The sequence below is a fragment of the Gopherus evgoodei genome, chromosome 8, assembly GCF_007399415.2.
Source record: "Gopherus evgoodei ecotype Sinaloan lineage chromosome 8, rGopEvg1_v1.p, whole genome shotgun sequence".
NCBI classification, from domain to species: domain Eukaryota; kingdom Metazoa; phylum Chordata; order Testudines; family Testudinidae; genus Gopherus; species Gopherus evgoodei.
The window spans coordinates 74,186,826-74,204,315 of record NC_044329.1 but is presented as its reverse complement, the minus strand read 5'-3'; the positions used below and the strand labels follow the sequence as shown (position 1 = coordinate 74,204,315).

Here is a 17,490-nt window from a genome sequence, read left to right as displayed (position 1 = left end):
TAGTCTCAGCACTTCTCCTTGTTACCCACCACCTTCTCTCTCTGACACCCATTAACATATAATATAGGGTTTTCCTATGCGCCAATAATTTCAATGCTCATTGCATTCACTCTGACATTCCAAGCCCTGGTGCTAGATATTCTATTTTGATCAGAGACTTCTATGCTCCCTTCAGTTGTGTGTCATTAAAAAGAGCATTAAAAGTGTGGAAATGAGGCAAGGAGGTGAAATGGGGGAAAGCAAAGGGGGCTTTAAGTCATGACTACCTATGCATAGATCTGGGGCTCTTCCCTTCTGTGTTACCACTTGTATGCCTCCTCAAGAATACTGTCCAATATCAGTTCTGTGTGAACAGGAGTGAAACTCCAGTTGCAGCATGGAGAAGCAGCTACTTTACATGGCATGATCACAAGGGAAAGGGCCTTAATATATTCAGGAAAATTGCTGTGTAAGTTAATGTAGAGGATTTGTGCATTAATTCCCTCTTACAGTCTTCTAAAGATGATGGAAGGCTATATATACATCTTACAGCAGTACTGTGGTTCCATTCATGGTCATTCTATTATATTTAAAAAAAAGAAAGGTCAATCATATTTTTACTATCAAAGAGAAAACTGTCTTTTAATACATTCTAATCAAAGTTTTTACTTAGATTTTCTGCTTGCTTATCAAAGGTTGAATATCACCCTTTCCAAAGGCCCCAAGAGCTGGTGGATTATTGTAGAAGTAGAAACATTGTTTTTGAAGGCTACTGCCCATTAGCCAAAGGCGAAGCTCTGACTCATCCTATTATAATTCAGCTGGCAAAGAAATATGGCAAAACCCCTGCACAGATCTGTATACGTTGGAGCATACAGGTAAGAGAGGGCAGCAAGATAATGGTGTCTATTTAAAGAGGTAAATGTAAAGGAATAGTTCTGTTCAGATAATATATTTGTTATGCATCAAACCAAAACATACACAGGAAATTGTGATTTTACATCTGATCTGCTGCTGCTATTGTCCTATGAACTAAGTGCTTTTAATGGGTAGTGGGAATATACTAGGCTGTACATGACAGTATCTTTACCGTTGAAATAATCTTTGGTTTCAGCAAAGTAAAAGGAATTACAAATGAAAAGAGTTATTTTTCCAATATAAACGCTACAGTCAGTGAGTTTCATCATTCTCTTCCTTTCTCTCAACATATAGCACTAACCAGTGAATATGAATTAATATTGGATACTGAACGGAAAATCATGTAAAATGTGTTAGAATTGTATATAATGTATGTAACTGTGATTATAAATAGTGCTGCACAGAAATTCCAGTGAATTTGAAGAGTAGAATCAAAGTCTCAGAAGGAAACTCAGGTTAAACTATTGCTCTAAGAGATGTTTTGAAAATGGAATCTTTTTTTTTTAATAACGCTTATTTTTAATGATGAAAATTATTACATTCTTCAGAATGGGATTGTCACTATTCCAAAATCTACAAAAATAGAAAGAATACGGGAAAACTGTGAGGTAAGATCTGGTTTACTGGTTTCATATGACTAATGCCCAAATTATTTTAGATACAGTGTTTAGGGTCTGACCCTCCACTGTGCTATACCAATTTTATGCCAGTGCAATTCCATTAAAATCAGTTCAAGTACTGCAACATAAAATTGTTGTAAGACAGTGGGAAAATCAGCTTTCTGATATGCACAAATGTAAATCAATTGGAAGACATAATTATGTATAAAACACACAGTCTGATGACCTACTGCATCTAAACAATTTGATCAAGGAATAACAATAAAGTTGTGAGTTTTGTTTTCATTATTATTATTCATGTTTATTTATTATTAGGATTTGGTAGCCCCCAGAGGCTCCAACCAGGATCAGTGCACCATTGTGTTAGGCACATAGGAAGACAGTGGGAGGATTTCACTGTAGTACTGAGACCCACCTTTGGCCAGTGCAGAGGGGGCTGCAAAGGCTATCTTAGGGATATCCCAGGTTCAGTAAGCCGTGTTGGTGGAAGCTGTAGAGTTGGCAAAGCTGCCTCCCTCCCAGCCACTCCACCCCCAATCCATCCACAGGAGGTCCCAGCACAGAGCAGGTGGTGTTGGAACCAAAGGGGGACTGACATCATCTCAGTTTGTGACATCCAGTGTTTGTTTTATACAGAATTATGTCTTGTAATTGATTCTTCCTTTTCCTTAATGTCAGTGTTTCAACAAGTAAATCGTGGGCTGAAGTTCTTCCATCTATCATCCCTCTGGAACCATTTTTAATAATGTGCTGGTGCTTTACAAAAGCTAGAAGTGTATTTTCAGAAATAAATGTTAGCCTTGCTCCTAAAGATCTCTCTGGCAGAGATTGGTTAGCAGAAAAGAGGATGAACTTTACCAGAGCAAGAGAATCGATTACCCTTCACTCACAGCACTGGGTATGTGTACATATAAATTAGTCACATGCACCACTTCGTCACATTTTGACATTTAATTTTCTATTAAGGAATTTTTAAATGTAATTTACTACATCTGTCTTGCATTTGTTTTTCTTACTCTTTTTGTCTCTTCCTTCACATTTGGGCCCAGGCCTCCCTTACCATGACTGATCCGTGTTCTGCACAGTGGGGTGGGAAGGAAGCAAAGATAACCTTAAGCTAGCAGTACATATCTTCAGTCCTAGGGTGGGTCCCCTGTTTAGGTTTAAGTAGGCTGAGGACTGAGTTTATGGCTAAAAAGGATCATTCCAGCCGCCAGAGATTGCAGGATGAGGGAGGAGTTTGCCTGGCAGCAGCTCACTGCACTGTGTCTTTGTGTGGAGTGAAAGGGAGCTCTGCTGAGCACCGAGTGGGCCATAGGGGAAATCCAGCTCTGAAGCGATGACGCACTTTGCTAGTAGATCACAATGTGTGTCGTCCTCCCCAAGAGTACTGAAGGGATATACGTACTTCGAAATCTGTGTAAAGCTTTTGGTTTGCTGGCTTAACTAAAGCACCAATACTTTTTAGGGACTCTCTATGGTGAGGTGCTGCGACTCCCTGGACCTAGTGTCTGTCTGTGACAGAGAAGTGATGAGCTTAGGCTTGCAGAAGGAGAGCAATCAGGTTATTCACATATCTTTCCTGATGGGCATATGGAGTGCTGTCACAAGCAGCTTTCATATTACCTTTTTGTTATCTTCCTGCCCCTTCTGGAAAATAGTGTAGCTAAGTTTAAATGTAAACAGCAGACACAATAAAGGGGAAAGGGCCTAAGGAAGCTTCTCAACCTCACTTTACAAGAGTTCTATTCCTGTGCAACAGAAAAGGAATCGTTCTAAGGGCAGAGGAAATATAAAAGCCTGCTACAAAATTAAATGTGGGTTTAAATAATGTCTCTGTATCCATTACATTAACCACATATACATTCCCATAGGTGTTTGATTTCATACTAGCAGAAGATGATGTTGCAATTATAAATGGAATGCATGAGGGGCGGCATGTTTCCTGGGACCCAAGCTGTATTGTGTAAATTGCAAGGTTTGAGCTTTTTTTCTTGTGTCAGTGATCAGCCATCCACACACTTCAATTTAAATTTGTACAGTTTCATAGTAGAATGTAATTGTTAACTTGATGGCTATCAGTAATTATAACCGATTTAAAATATGTAACATACAAAAGGAACATTTTCTTAAGATAATATTCTCAAACAAATGTGAAAAATTTCAGTCTAAAATTTTGCTCTATTGGTTAAATTGCATATAGTTTATTGTACTTAGTGTTTTGTGCTCTTTGAGACTGATCTGAAGTCCATGGAAAGCCTCCAACTGATTTCATTAGGGCTTTGAACCGGACCATTTATACAGAAAATATTAGGCAATGAAAGGAAAGTGGTATTAATAGAAACACATGATTCAGTGCAAAATGACTTGTCAGGTGACTTGTTAGGCAGATGGTTAGAAGTGTGAAGGAGAGAATGCTGAGTGAGAGTTAAAAAAACAAACTGTATTATTATTTATTATTGCAGTAGTGCCTAGGAGCCCCAGTCATGGACCAGGGCCTCACCGTGCTTACACAGAACAAAAAAGACAGTCCCAGCCCCAGAGAATTACTAAGAAGTAATGTGGAAAGAGAATTAGAAAACAGAAACACAGAACAAAAAATGTACAAGCTAAACTACTTCTGTGGCAGATCTACTGTGGGAATTTTAGTCATATGAGGGAGAGCATTGAAGGAATCACCAATGCCAGGCATAGACTCCTATAGGAAATAGGGATATACATATTGACACCATTGCAAATATAGGGTTTGATCCTGCTGTCCTTATTCATGTGAGTGTTCATTCAGTAGTTTTATCTGTGTGCATATGGCAAGAAAGATTCAACCAGGGCCGGTGTAAGAATGTTTCATGCCCTAAGCGAAACTTCCACCTTCCATCCTCCCCCATCCCCGAGTCCTGCAGCGGCTCCTGCCCCCCATCCTGAGGTGCCCCCCCATGTGGCAGCTCCCCCCACCATCTCGGGGAGCCGTGCGGCAGCTCCCCATCCCAGCTCTCCTCTGCTCCGCCTCCTCCCCGAGCCCTGCAGCAGCTCCCCACCCCCCCCAGGAACACCCCCTGTGGCAGCTCCCCACCCCACCCCTCCTCCCTGAGGCCCCACCCATGGCAGCTCTACCCCTCCACCCTGAGGTGCCCCCCCCGCGGCAGCTCCCCACCCCGCCCCTCCTCCCTGAGGCCCCACCCATGGCAGCTCTACCCCCAACCCTGAGGCGCCCCCCCCCACGGCAGCTCCCCACCCAACCCCTCTTTCCTGAGGCCCCTCTCCGCGGAAGCTCTCCCTCCTCCTCCCTGAGGCCACCCCCACGGCAGCTCTCCCCCCCACTCTGAGGCACCCTCCCCCCAGCCCAGGGAGCTGTGTGGCAGCTCCCCACCCCAGTTCACCTCTGCTCCGCCACCTCCTCAAGCGCTGCGGCAGCTCCCCACCCTCCCCGTGGCAGCTGCGCCTCCCCCGTGGCAGCGCCCTCCCCCCCACCTGGGGAGCGGTGCGGCAGCTCCCCACCCCAGCTCACCTCTGCTCTGCCTCCTCCCCAAGCACACAGTCGCTGCTCCACTTCTCCCACCTCCCAGGCTTGCGGCGCCAATCAGCTGTTTGGCACCACAAGCCTAGGAGAGAGAGAAACAGAGCGGGGCAGCATGCTCAGGGGAGGAGGCAGAGCAGAGGTGAGCTGGGGCAAGGAATTCCCCTGCGTGCTGACCCCCCCACACACTTGCTGCAGGCGGCCCTCCCCCGCGCCCTCCTGCCCCAGCTCCTTCCGCCTAAATGCTGATGAACATCTGGCCGGCGCAGTCGTTGCTGAAGAAAAATGCTGCCCCTCAAATGCCAGTGCCCTAGGTGACCACCTAGGTCGCCTAATAGGTTGCACCAGCCCTGGATTCAACTCATAATGAAATTAAATAAAAATATGTACATACACATTCTCCAGCCATTACACAAAAGGTACATCACATCACCTGATTTTCACACCCCTTGAGCCAATTCTCTATGGCTCACTTCCGCACAGGCTTGAACATCCGTAAGGTCAATCAGGTTGGTGCAGAGCTGTGTGTGTGGTAGCAAGAGTTCAGGATACCTCATAACACGGGGTTCAGAGTTGGCCCATAATATTTAAAGCACAGCCACAATCATTATCACTCAACAGCCAAAATCCATATGTCTATTTCTTTCCTTTGCTTTTTTTAGTAACTGAAATTTGACACAGAAATTTGTTTTGCTTGTTTGTAACCAGCTAATCCTCTTAGCAGAAACAGGGCAGATCTAACATCTGCATAATTTCTCTTTTCTTATTCATATTGCAGTCATGAGTGTTTTGTGCAGCAAGAATTAGTTTAATTTTCTCTTTGATCCCGTCATTCAGGAAATCTCATTCACAGCACATACTGTTCTTTTTATTTTTCTGCTAAAAATGTGAGCATACCGTTTACAGATATATTTTGGGAAATATATTTGCAAGCTTTTATCAACAGAACATTCAGCATGTAATCATGTTGGTCTGATATTTTAGGAGTTCCTGTGTCTAGAAAGGTATGGAAAATCTGACTATGATTTATATTGTGTTTGGACTTCCTGAGGCAGTTTTCCCACTGCCGTTCAGTTTTAGTTATATCATGAAACAAAGCTCCTTGGTTTTTATCAAGAACCAACTTATAGCAAACCATGTGTTTTGGCATGTACTGTTGTTTGCCCTTGAAGTTTAGTTTCTACACAGCTAATTAAAATATAGACAAAGTTTTCTTCTTGCTAATAGTTCCTTCAGAACTCTTGGCTAGTTCTACAAGCATTCAAGAGAAAAATATGCCTAAACCTATCTCCTAAATTACAATATCATTTACCAAAATTTTAAAGAAAAGACCTGCTAGGCCAAATGGTGCCATCACTTATACCCGTACAGCTCTATGTTCTAAGAAAGATTTTGATTCTTCCTAACTAAGATTAAAGGCCAACTTTTCAAAAGTGGTCTGTAATTTTGGCTGCTACAGTTTCTGGATGCCCAACTTTAGATGGCTAGGAGCCTGATTTTCAGAGTTACTGAGATCTGTAAAGTAGGCTCTATGCACAAAACATTTAGACATCCAAAATGAGAAGCCATTTTTTTTTAAATTTGGGCCCATTAATCATCTTCTAAGGAGGACAGGAATGAAGTCAGTGGCAAAGTGAGCATGGGAGGTCTCTGCAAGAAAGCACAAATAAATATTTCTGCCAGTGAGTATCAACTGAAAAGTAATTTTACAGAACAATAAGGTAGTATAGTGGAATTCATTAAACAGTATTCAAATTAAGCAGTAAAACAAAGCATATTGTGCTCTAGTAAGCTGTTAATGCATTTATTGGGCCTTATATGCATTGTGAGACATAAGAGAACCACCCAAGTGAACCAATAGCCTTCTATTGCAAGGCTCTGCTTATTGCCACTGGGGAATACTTCAGAAACTACAGGAAATAGTTTGGAGTTTTACCAATACTTACTTTGAACAAACAAACATCACGCCAAAATATTGCCTCTTTTTTCAAGCATAGTGATGCATAGGGAAAAAAATGTGCCAGATATAGAAGTCTTTGCTTAGTTACATTACTCTAGCAAAACTGGATGGAGTTTGTCAGAGTAAGGACTGAGGGAGCTTACTGGTCAACAGTTCTAGTTAGGCCAGAGCAGGACCAATTTTCTGCTCTCATTCCTAGTGGTTTGTCTCACTGTTCTGAGCAGCTAGAACTGAGCCATGATTTCATTGTAGTGTCCCCTCCAGACCACTACAAGCTGCAGTGGTCACTTCAGAGGCAGGCTTTCTTCCTGCTTCCTTGCAGTAGCTCACTATTCACTATGCTGAGCCTACTGTACACCTGACATAGCATCTACTTCTACTCAAATCTGGGGTCAAGCAAGAGAGTCCACCATCAGCTCTCTCCCTGACTCCAGTAGTGATACCCAAATGGTTAGGTGGGTAATGGAAAGAAGTTCCCCAAACATGAGGACACATCATAGGACAGGGCAAGTAACAGCTAAAATTAGGATGACTAACCCTGAAAGAGTTAGAAGGGGGATTATTTCTCTGTTTTTCCAATATATTTACTTTGTGAACTGAAATACATTTTGTGACAGTCTCACTGTTTTCCCTGTAGGGATACAATTAATCAGTTCTGTTTGAGTGGGTCTTATCATAGCAGAAAGGAACAGAAAGGTTTTTTACACCCCCCTACATTGAAGAGGGTGAGGAGGGGTGATCTCAGGTGTAGTACTTGAAACTACTTTTAATTGATTTTTTTAAATGGACTAGATATCAGGGATATGTCCCTTTAATCAGCTGAACTAGTCACTAGACATTTTATTTCTACTGAGTGGCTTGAATAGTATTTAATACAAGTTAACGACAAAACCATGCCTTCTAAATTTAAAGGCTGGTTTATGTACACAATGAAATCTGTTTTTTCTTGCAAGGAACATGTTCACAAGGCTTGGGTGTCAATTATCAGATAGAAATAGTATGTATATGAAATGCTCATTGCTAGCCTGTTTCCTTTTAAGGAACAGTTACTGAAAGTAACTGTTTTACTTCGTAATTCTCATTTCTCTAATTACCCTTACACCTGATTGTCCTGGGTGTAAGGATTTTTTTGGTTTTTGCTTGGTGCTGAAAAGCATCATTTTAAAGTCAAGCGCACAGTACTTTGAGCTAATATAGGTTTCATAATGCTGTTACAAAGTTGACATGTTATCTTCCTTGCAGGCTGATGTGATATGCAGTTTTGCACGTTGTGCCATCACTAATCAGCACCCATTGTTTCCTTTCAGAAGCATTAATTCCCCCAGTATCATAAGAATGGAATCCTGTTATCTCTTGGCTTCTGGGAATATAATGCATGTTACTACTTTATTTTCCTTGTGAACTGTTTTCTCAAGCTTAATACTAAAATAGTTTAATTTAAGAGCATTGGGACAAATTCTCTTTGTCTCTTTTGGTTTCTGTCATGTTGGACCATGAAAGAATTGGGCTTATTGGTTTTGTAATTTACATTTTTGACTTTACAGTTAACATAATGCTGTTAAAAAAGGTAACTCTTGTCATTTTCTGGGCTGCTTTCAGCCTTTCTTGAATGAGAACTCTGTATAGATGTATTTATACCAATTTCCTAATATACTTACAGTGTTCTTATTTCTTTAAAGTATTGTACAACTAATCAGAAATAGTGGGGAAGGAAAAGAGGGCAAATGAGCTATCTGTTAGTTTAAAGGCATCACTTGGCATTTCTTTCAAGATATGAGCAGCTGTATTTTGTGCTAGAAGCAGATGTACACTGACTCAGTTACCAAGAAAACAAGCAACACTAAAGGTATGAAAACTGAAAGTCAATTCTATTTCATGTTTCCTCTTATTACAATGCCCAAGAGGGAGTGGTAGAGGATGCTCTTGCAGATTTTCTCAAAATGAATCTATATGCACACACACATTCAGAATCATGGTGTGCCTCTTTGATAAAATGGCTGAAATACACAAAAAGATCGGATGGAATGCAGTAGGACCGACTGTCTCAAAGAGTAAACTCTTTCACCTTTATACAGACATCCATTAAGGCTTAGATAATTATTGCACATGCTCACTGTAGTCTCCAGCCATACCAACAGGAGCTGGAATAAAGATAAGGGCAGCACTTGTTACCCAATATTATTAACACACTAAGCTATTAGAGCAGCCACTTTAATTGGGGTTAAGTAGTACCTGATTTGAAATACTGATGAATCAAGTACTGCATATGTAAGTCTAATCAACCATCTTTGCTAGAACACGCTGATCACTAAGGGAATGGAAACTAATTTGAAACAATAAATAAGGAAAGGAGAAAAATAAACAAAAATTGAAGGGGAAGGGCGAGGTAGCTGCCCAGCCAAGTAGCTTCCTGTCTGATCTATTGAGAGTGGCTTTTTTTAACCTTTTCTTTTTATGCTTGTCTGTTTTCTTGGAAGCTCTTATACTATGTGGATTAAAGGCATTTTAGACCCTTTAGTTGAGAAATCCAAGTGGTCGTCATGTAAAGTGCAGACATAAGGCATCTCTGACCAAGCTGCAGCAGTGATTGCGTAAAATCAGAGATTCTATAACATCTCTCCCCACAATCTAAACTTAAAGGTAGCTGTATTGCTTTTCTGAACAACATGTAATAAACAGGCTGTCATAATTATAAGTTCAAAAGCCCTCATTGTCAAGAAGTCAGAAATGTATATTGCCACCCTTGTGCACTGGGGTAAACATCACCTCTTTTCCTTTTAAAGGTAGTTGCTTTACTTTGACAGGAAAGATGATAACATTAACACCACTCTTTCAAAGCACTATACTAGAAGGATGCTGCTCTTGCTGATGTTAATTGGAGACAAAGTGGTTAAATCTCTTCCTAGTGCTTTGAAGATCTGAGAAATAGGTCCCTGACTTCAATGTACCCAACAGAAGTAAAGATGGGTCAACCTAGTGGTAACACTTTGTGATACTGTTTGGTAGACTTGAGAATGCAATGCCTCTGAAGGGACATTTGAACTGTATTCCCTGTAATGAGCTCATGTGATAGTTATGACATAAACATGACTTTACTTGCCATCTTTATTCAACAGCCACTTATCCATCCTCAGCACCAAACAGGAATAATTACAGCTACTGCCAAGAGATTAAAGAACAACTCTGATGACTTGCAATGGGACCAGGACTTCAGGGTTAAGAGCTCAAACCTCCAGGATTCTGAGTACCTTCAGCATCCACTGAAATAAAAGCCAACATAGACTCTCAGATTAATTTGGCTCAGTTTTAATACTACTGCATCCCCCCTCCCAGTGGTTGTTTAACACATATCCACTAGTGATAACCTCAGATGATCTCTGCTGAGTGTGAACTGAACGGGGCCAGCATTAAGAGATCTACTGCCCTAAGCAAATGCCCAGAGGGCCATTTGTACCAGATCTCAGTCACCCATGCAAAGAACTCCAAAAAGTTTTGCTGCTTTTAAATGTTGCCATCAGTGGCCCTCTTGCTCAGCCTGTACAGCCAGCCCTCTGCAGGGGCATCTTTGATGTACCTTTTGAACAGTGGACTTGTCAAGGCTGGCTGAGAGCAATTCAGAAGCAGAACTACTAAAGAAGGCTTTGTATCAACTGTATGATAGTTCCATAAATGGTTAGCTTCCCCCCCCCCTCAGTTTTTGTAAAGGGAAGTTCTAGGTTTTTTTAGCTAAGGCTTCATTCCACTGAGGATGCGCCGACCTTAAATAAATCCATAACTTGGCTACAAAATACAGGTTTTTTTCCCTTTTTCATCTGACTCTTTACAGTTTCATAATGAGAGAAAAGGGAGAGTGCATTTCTGTGAGCTCTTTATTCCTCAATGGCTTTCCACAGCATAGACCCATCCCATGAAAATAAATTAAGTCTGCCACTGCTAGAGGAGTTCGTGGTAAATCATTCAAGTGGGTGCATGGCAAGGTTGGTAAATGATCACTTTCTGGAGTATAGAGATGGAAGTCCTGTACTATGGCTTAAATTGACTTTCTTGGCATAGAAAGAGTAGGCTATTTTAATAGAGGCCTTATATTAATGGCACAGCAAATGTTTTTGTTTAATCATATGAAATGTCCAGTGTAGCATGATTATCATAAAATACTGGTGTACAGCTATACACACCTTTGATTTATCTGGAAAATGATTATCACTATCCATTCTGTCGAGGGAATTGTCTTCTGGCTCAGTTTCTTTCAGAATTACACATAAATGACGTTCCAGTTGGTGGCAGATATTTCTGTTAAGACTATATTCTTGCTCTTTAGACTTCAGTATTTAACTCTGATGCTCTGTCCAGTATTGTCAGGTTTGCTGGTGGGACAGAGAACGCTAACAGTAGAATTTTGCTTAACTGATTTGCATCATTGGAGTAAAAGTGAGTTTGAGACTATCTTACTTACAAAAATGTAGTAGAATTATGTTATCCACTTGCACTACTGCTTGCACCACTTGCACTAAGGCACTTCTGCTATATTTTAATAAGTGCATAAAAAGATACATAGTGATGGGATATAGTAAAGTTTCTTAGGACTTTGGATGCAATGACTTCTGGTAAAAGTATTTCAAGTCACTTACTGAACTCCTTTCAATCCTATTTTCATTTCCTGCTGCTGACTTTCTCTTTTTTTCTTCCTTTCTTTGTCTATTGCAGTGGCATTAATAAACTCAGTGCTGTACTTGTAATTCAGACACTAATGTGCTAACACCTATTAATTCTTACTGTTTTGGAATTAAGCCGCTCCTGATTTCACCCATTTCTTACTGGTCTAGTTCACAAAAATAAATTCTGTTATGTGGAAACACAAAACACTAATTCAGGCTTTGTAACAATACGTGAAATATGTTTTTCAATATCACTTTGAAATAGAAGTCAGTTTAATTAATGCTAAATTATAATCTAAACCCCCAGGGCTCTTATGACACCCATATACACATTAAATAAGTTCATCATGAATAATATTATGATATTTAACAATAGAATGAAACCTGATTTTACTATTTGAGAGCATATTTATAGTAAACAATCTGTCTTTATCTTCTTTACTCTAATTGTATTATTTCCCCCAAACACAGGTTTTTGATTTTAATCTGAGGGAAGAAGATCTGGAATTTTTCGATTCTTTGAACATGAACAAAAAACTGATTCACCTAACCTATCCATTATGGAAAGGATAACTTCAAACCAGATTGTTTTAACCCGCAACAACCGAAACACGAATACATTTTGAACTGCACAAAACTGTTCCACATCTACATTGTTCTGTTATCTTTAAAGCTCCTGCTTATGATAGCTTATGATATTGACTCTTATATGCACAAAGTTAATTAAATGTGGCTTAGTTTCTCTCTCTCTCTCTCTCTCTCTCTCTCTCTCTCTCTCTCTCGCTCTCTCTCTCTCTCTCTCACACACACACACACACACACACACACACACACACACACACACACACACACACACACATTTTCTTAATAATCAGTTTCTCTGATGTTCAGGTCTTTCTATAATATTTTCTTTGGATGGCTTGAATTATTCTGTTCAACCTCACTGTATTTAAATTCAGCTGCTACTTTTTGGGACCCTGCTTCAGTCAAGACTTGGACTTGTTTATACCTATTGGAGTTCTGGCACTGCGGCCCAGATTTTCAAAGTACCTAAAGATGGAAATCAGCACATAGTGAGATTTTCAGAAGCCTTTAAGATGCCTAACTCTCATTGAAATCAATAGGAATGAGCACCAAGGGCTTTTGAAAGCTGCATTTTAAAAGTCTAAATATCTTTAGAAATCAGACTTTAATTTCAGTGGAAGCAGGATTGCCTGCTCAATCCAGCTTTCAGTTATGGGCAACACTCTTTTTCACTTCAGCATGCTATAACATATTCAAAGTGTTTTTCTTAATAAAAAAATAAAACAGTACTTGGTACATCCATCTGTGCTTTCCATAAGGGAGTAAGTAAGTAGCCCTATTCTGTTTTACAGATGAAGAAACTAAGAGGTTAAGTGACTTTTGCAAGCTCATATAGCAAGTCAATCACAGACCTGGGAACAGAACCAATATATCCTGATCTGCAATCTGAGATTCCTGCCATTAAACTATGAGCAGAGTGCTAAATTCTGATCTTTGCTACATTGGTACAAATCCAGAGAAACTACTGAAGTTGAGTGTAGTTACAGCTGGTTTACAGTGGTGCAACAAAGATCAGAATCTGACTCAGAGTTTCCATTCTGTAGCTGACATTTCTCCCCTTTTAATTTCTTTTTGTAAATTCTTCCAGGACACTGCAGGCTATTCTCTGAACTCTTCCTCAGTTGGGCAAAGCTACACTGTTGGCACGCTCAAGGACCATCAAGTCTTGACTTACTTGAAGGAACAGCCCTGACAGCTCTCATGGTGCCTGATTGCCAGTTTCATTTTGTCTTATTAAAGAAACACACACTTTTTGCATTCAAAGACTCAAAAGTTTGACTGCAGAAATGACTGCAAAAAATTGTGGACAGTCTACAAAAAATGTACAGAGTGGATGGTGGGGGAGTCGTACTCAGAGGCTTGCTGTGTGAGTCACTGATGCAAAAGTTTGAGAACCATTGCTCTAACTACTGGATGCAGTAGTTAAACTTTCCCAGTCACATGGTTTCTTGACACCCAACTTTTTAAGAAAACATACTGGTGAAGTGGCTGCTGTATAACAGTCCACTGCTAGACATTTAACTAGTACATCAATCCCACTGAAATTTGCTTTCTGATATATTTGATATCCAGCGACAGTGTCCCTTTGTTCTCTAATTCTGGGCTAAAGATGACCTTTCTCCTGATCTAGAACATAGGTAATTCCAAAGTAGAAAGTTCAAATGAGCCATATATATGGAATCTCAAAGATGTTCGATTTTATAGTGGAGCCAGTAGTCATTTTAAATTTAGGAAACTTAAGAGATCTAACAGAAAAGTTCCCTTTCTGTCATTAACCAGGAAGAATGAAATACTAGTATAAACTAGTTCATTAATAGACAAAAACAATGGTAAGTAGCACAAATACATATTCAGGTGACCTACTGTTTCCCTCAGAGCCGGCTACTCATAAGTAGCTGGAGAGAAATTTGTGGCCATTTCCTATCCAATATAAAAACTCATCATGTCTCTGTTCACACTGGGTTTGAGATGGCATTCCTTAAGTAATACATAAGCTTTGGGTCATCGTTTTCACAGTCTCATTTCTTAACAAAATTTGGGGCAACTGATATCAATTATACAAGAACTTAATCATCTTAATTGGCCTGCAGCTTTACTTTGACACAAAATGTTCATTTAATGTTATTTAAATTTCGGATTGGTACAATAAGGGTGAAAGAAAAAGAAGAAGGTCACAGCACAGCCAAAAGAAAGACATTGGCCAAACTCAGTCCTGATGTACCTGGGTGCTTCTCCCATGACTTGCAATGGAATAGCAAGCAAGTCAATGCAACTGTGCCTGGCTTTACCAGCGCTGATTTGTTATAATATATACAAAACAAAACTAGAAAGTGACAGGACAGTAACACTTCATGCTTTGATGTGGAGTACCCATGTGTGGAACCAGTTTGAGATATCTTGTTCAGACCATAAAGGTGATAAATTCAGTAGATGGGGAACTCACTAGATATGTAGTCACCTCCTGCTGGCCAATTCCTGGAGCGGTAGCAGTGCCACTTGGAGATGGGCACTCATTAGCTCTTTATGCACTCCTATTGTCTTAAGAGAGGAAACTATACAGCAGGAGTCGGCAACCTTTCAGAAGTGGTGTGCTGAGTCTTCATTTATTCACTCTAATTTAAGGTTTTGCGTGCCAGTAATACATTTTAACCTTTTTAGAAGGTCTCTTTCTATAAGTCTATAATATATAATTAAACTATAGTTGTATGTAAAGTAAATAAGGTTTCAGAATGTTTAAGAAGCTTCATTTAAAATTAAAATGCAGAGCCCCCTGGACTGGTGGCCAGGACCCGAGCAGTTTGAGTGCCACTGAAAATCAGCCCATGTGCCGCCTTCGGCACCCGTGCCATAGGTTGCCTACCCCTGGTATACAGTTTAAAAGGAGTAGAATGGTAGAACCTTTGAAAGAAGGATGGGGATTCTCCTCCATATGGAATCATTATGGAGAGAACCTATCCTTGGACAAATGGGTGCACAGCAGAGTTAACAAGTCTGTCTCTTGCCTAGCTCTGACCTCTTTGAAGCTCCACTTGTCTTTTCATAGTCAATTCAGGCTAGTTAAATAGCCTGTTGCGAAATCAAACCAAGAGTAACCCTGGAGTTTGCATCCTTTTCAATACTGGATCAGTTGTTGTGACTCAGAAATAATGCTTGCATAAGGCAAAGTGCTTATTCTCAGATGTCAGGATAAGAACAGGAGTTTTTCAGCCTGTTCAAGAGCCAGAAACAGAAAAGTTTGGTTTTGCCTGTGCTCCTGTAGTTTGTAATCCAGTGAAATGCACGAAAAGGACTCATTAGAGAGCAGCCTTGGAAAAAGTGCTGAAGAGCAGAAGCAGAGGAAAAGGCTGGGAGAGAAGAAAAGGAGATGCACCTGGAGAACAAAAAGATCACAAAAGAAATAGAGGAAAGATAGTAACAAATAACATGCCTCATGCCTGTTCTAGGGAGAATATTTGAAAGGGTAAGAGGATAATTCAGCCTCCATGTACCATTTGTTGTTTGCCGAGCTGCCAACATGCATGTCAAGTAGGGGTGGTCAACCAGTATTGATTCTGGATTTTGTGATGTGGGCACCTGATTCCTGTGAACTGGATTGAGATTACCAAGCCATTTTACACAGGCCACTGAATAGTCAGATGGGGACAATTTTCAGCCAGGACCATTTTAGGCTGGATTTTAACCAGATGCCTAAAAATGAAAGCCCTGTGTATCTCACTACAGAGATACCCTGAGTCATCCAGTCCCCAAGTACAGCATGTTACTTTCATGTATTACTATCTCAGGTTAAGGTTACATGAGAATGTATTTCCTGAAAAGGAACACATTTAAAAAAATACTTGTCTTCCACTTAGTTGTCTTAATAAATGAGCTAAATAAGGGGTGTCACTAACATATGCAATTTCTGTATGTGAGACAGTTACAAGGGGATGCATATGTCAACCTCAAGCATGATTTATTTTTGCATGACTTTTCTGACAGTTGCAATTTAACGGCTGTATTTTCCTCCAGTCTCAAAAACTTTCATGATTCTAGTTTTGTGGTAGATGAGTAAATGTCTGTTTTCAAGTACAATTTTATCTGAGTCATTCAAGGAGAGGTGTGGAGCAATTGAAACATGACTATCACCATAAATAAAATAAGATACTCTGGTCTGTGTGGCAATGTGATTGCGAACTGAATTGCATGTAATGTGAAATAAAATACCTAATTTATTAAAATCTAAATATAAAGGAACATCACAATTCACAATAAGATCTGGGGTGAGGGTAAAGAGAACAGTGCATGGGAGGGGAAAAGAAGGTTTCTGCGTGGTTAGCCACATCAACAACCCAAGTAAGGGTTAATATTCCAAACACTACAGAATAGTATTTCTTTCAAAAGTTTAAAAGGAGAGTGAATAAACCCCATGTAACTCTCTCTCTCACACACACTCTCTCTCTCATTATTCTCTAGCCATGGAGTATCCGCCAACTATCTCTCAACACCAGTCATTGTCACTGTCTTTTTTGTTCTAGTAATAATGAATGTAAAATATTTATCATTTTTCAAAATTAAAGTGCTTCACATCTTCAGATATTTACAAATATTAATCAATCCTCAGGATGCTCCCCCCCGCGCACACACCCTGTGAGGGAAGTTCAAAAGGTAAGTGGTTTTTTTTTTCTTTATACAGATGGGAAATCTGATACACAGTGAAGTTAGGTGAATTACTCATGGCTACACGGGGAGTTGGTGTCAGATCTCAAGTGCTATTGGCTACCCAAAACACGGTCATTCCACTAATCCACACTGCCTTTTGTAGGTAAGAACTTTACCACAAAAGGGGGTCAAGTATAACAGTGTGGCACAAAAGACTGAAAAATGTTCCTTTTTTAGGGGCAAATACAGACCTTTTATTCCAACTCATTTCACAAGTGTTACTTCTAAAATCCACAGCTGAAACAGAAGCACATGCAATGACATACAAATGGCACACTGTGACATTATTTTTTGGTATGGTCTCCATCATTGTCATCCTGATTTCTTTACCTCTTAACCCTACCTAGAGAAAATCTTGCGGGGAAAGAACAGAAAAGATGCTGGAATTTCCTTCTCATCTGACAAATCCTAGTTTGGAACCCGTGGTCCTCTGTTTTTGGCTGGCATAGGAAAGGTAGATGTTGGAATTAATGGGCAGGAGGGAGAAGAATCAGAGCTGGATTAGTTATTTGGCATAAAAGACCTATGCCTGTGACCCCTGGCCTTGGGATCAATATGCTC

General features: G+C 40.1%; 1 protein-coding gene across 1 annotated transcript in view; it reads left to right on the top strand.

Annotated features, from left to right (window-relative positions):
* Positions 1-14,861, top strand: part of LOC115656129 (uncharacterized oxidoreductase YtbE-like) — an 89,752-nt gene extending 74,891 nt beyond the window's left edge. Inside the window, exons 5-8 of the mRNA XM_030572447.1 lie at positions 675-857; positions 1,446-1,505; positions 10,108-11,419; positions 13,319-14,861. Coding sequence (XP_030428307.1) covers positions 675-857; positions 1,446-1,505; positions 10,108-10,260 — 396 coding nt within the window. The 3' untranslated portion in view covers positions 10,261-11,419; positions 13,319-14,861. The remainder of the gene's footprint in view (positions 1-674; positions 858-1,445; positions 1,506-10,107; positions 11,420-13,318) is intronic.
* Positions 14,862-17,490: the final 2,629 nt, after the last annotated feature.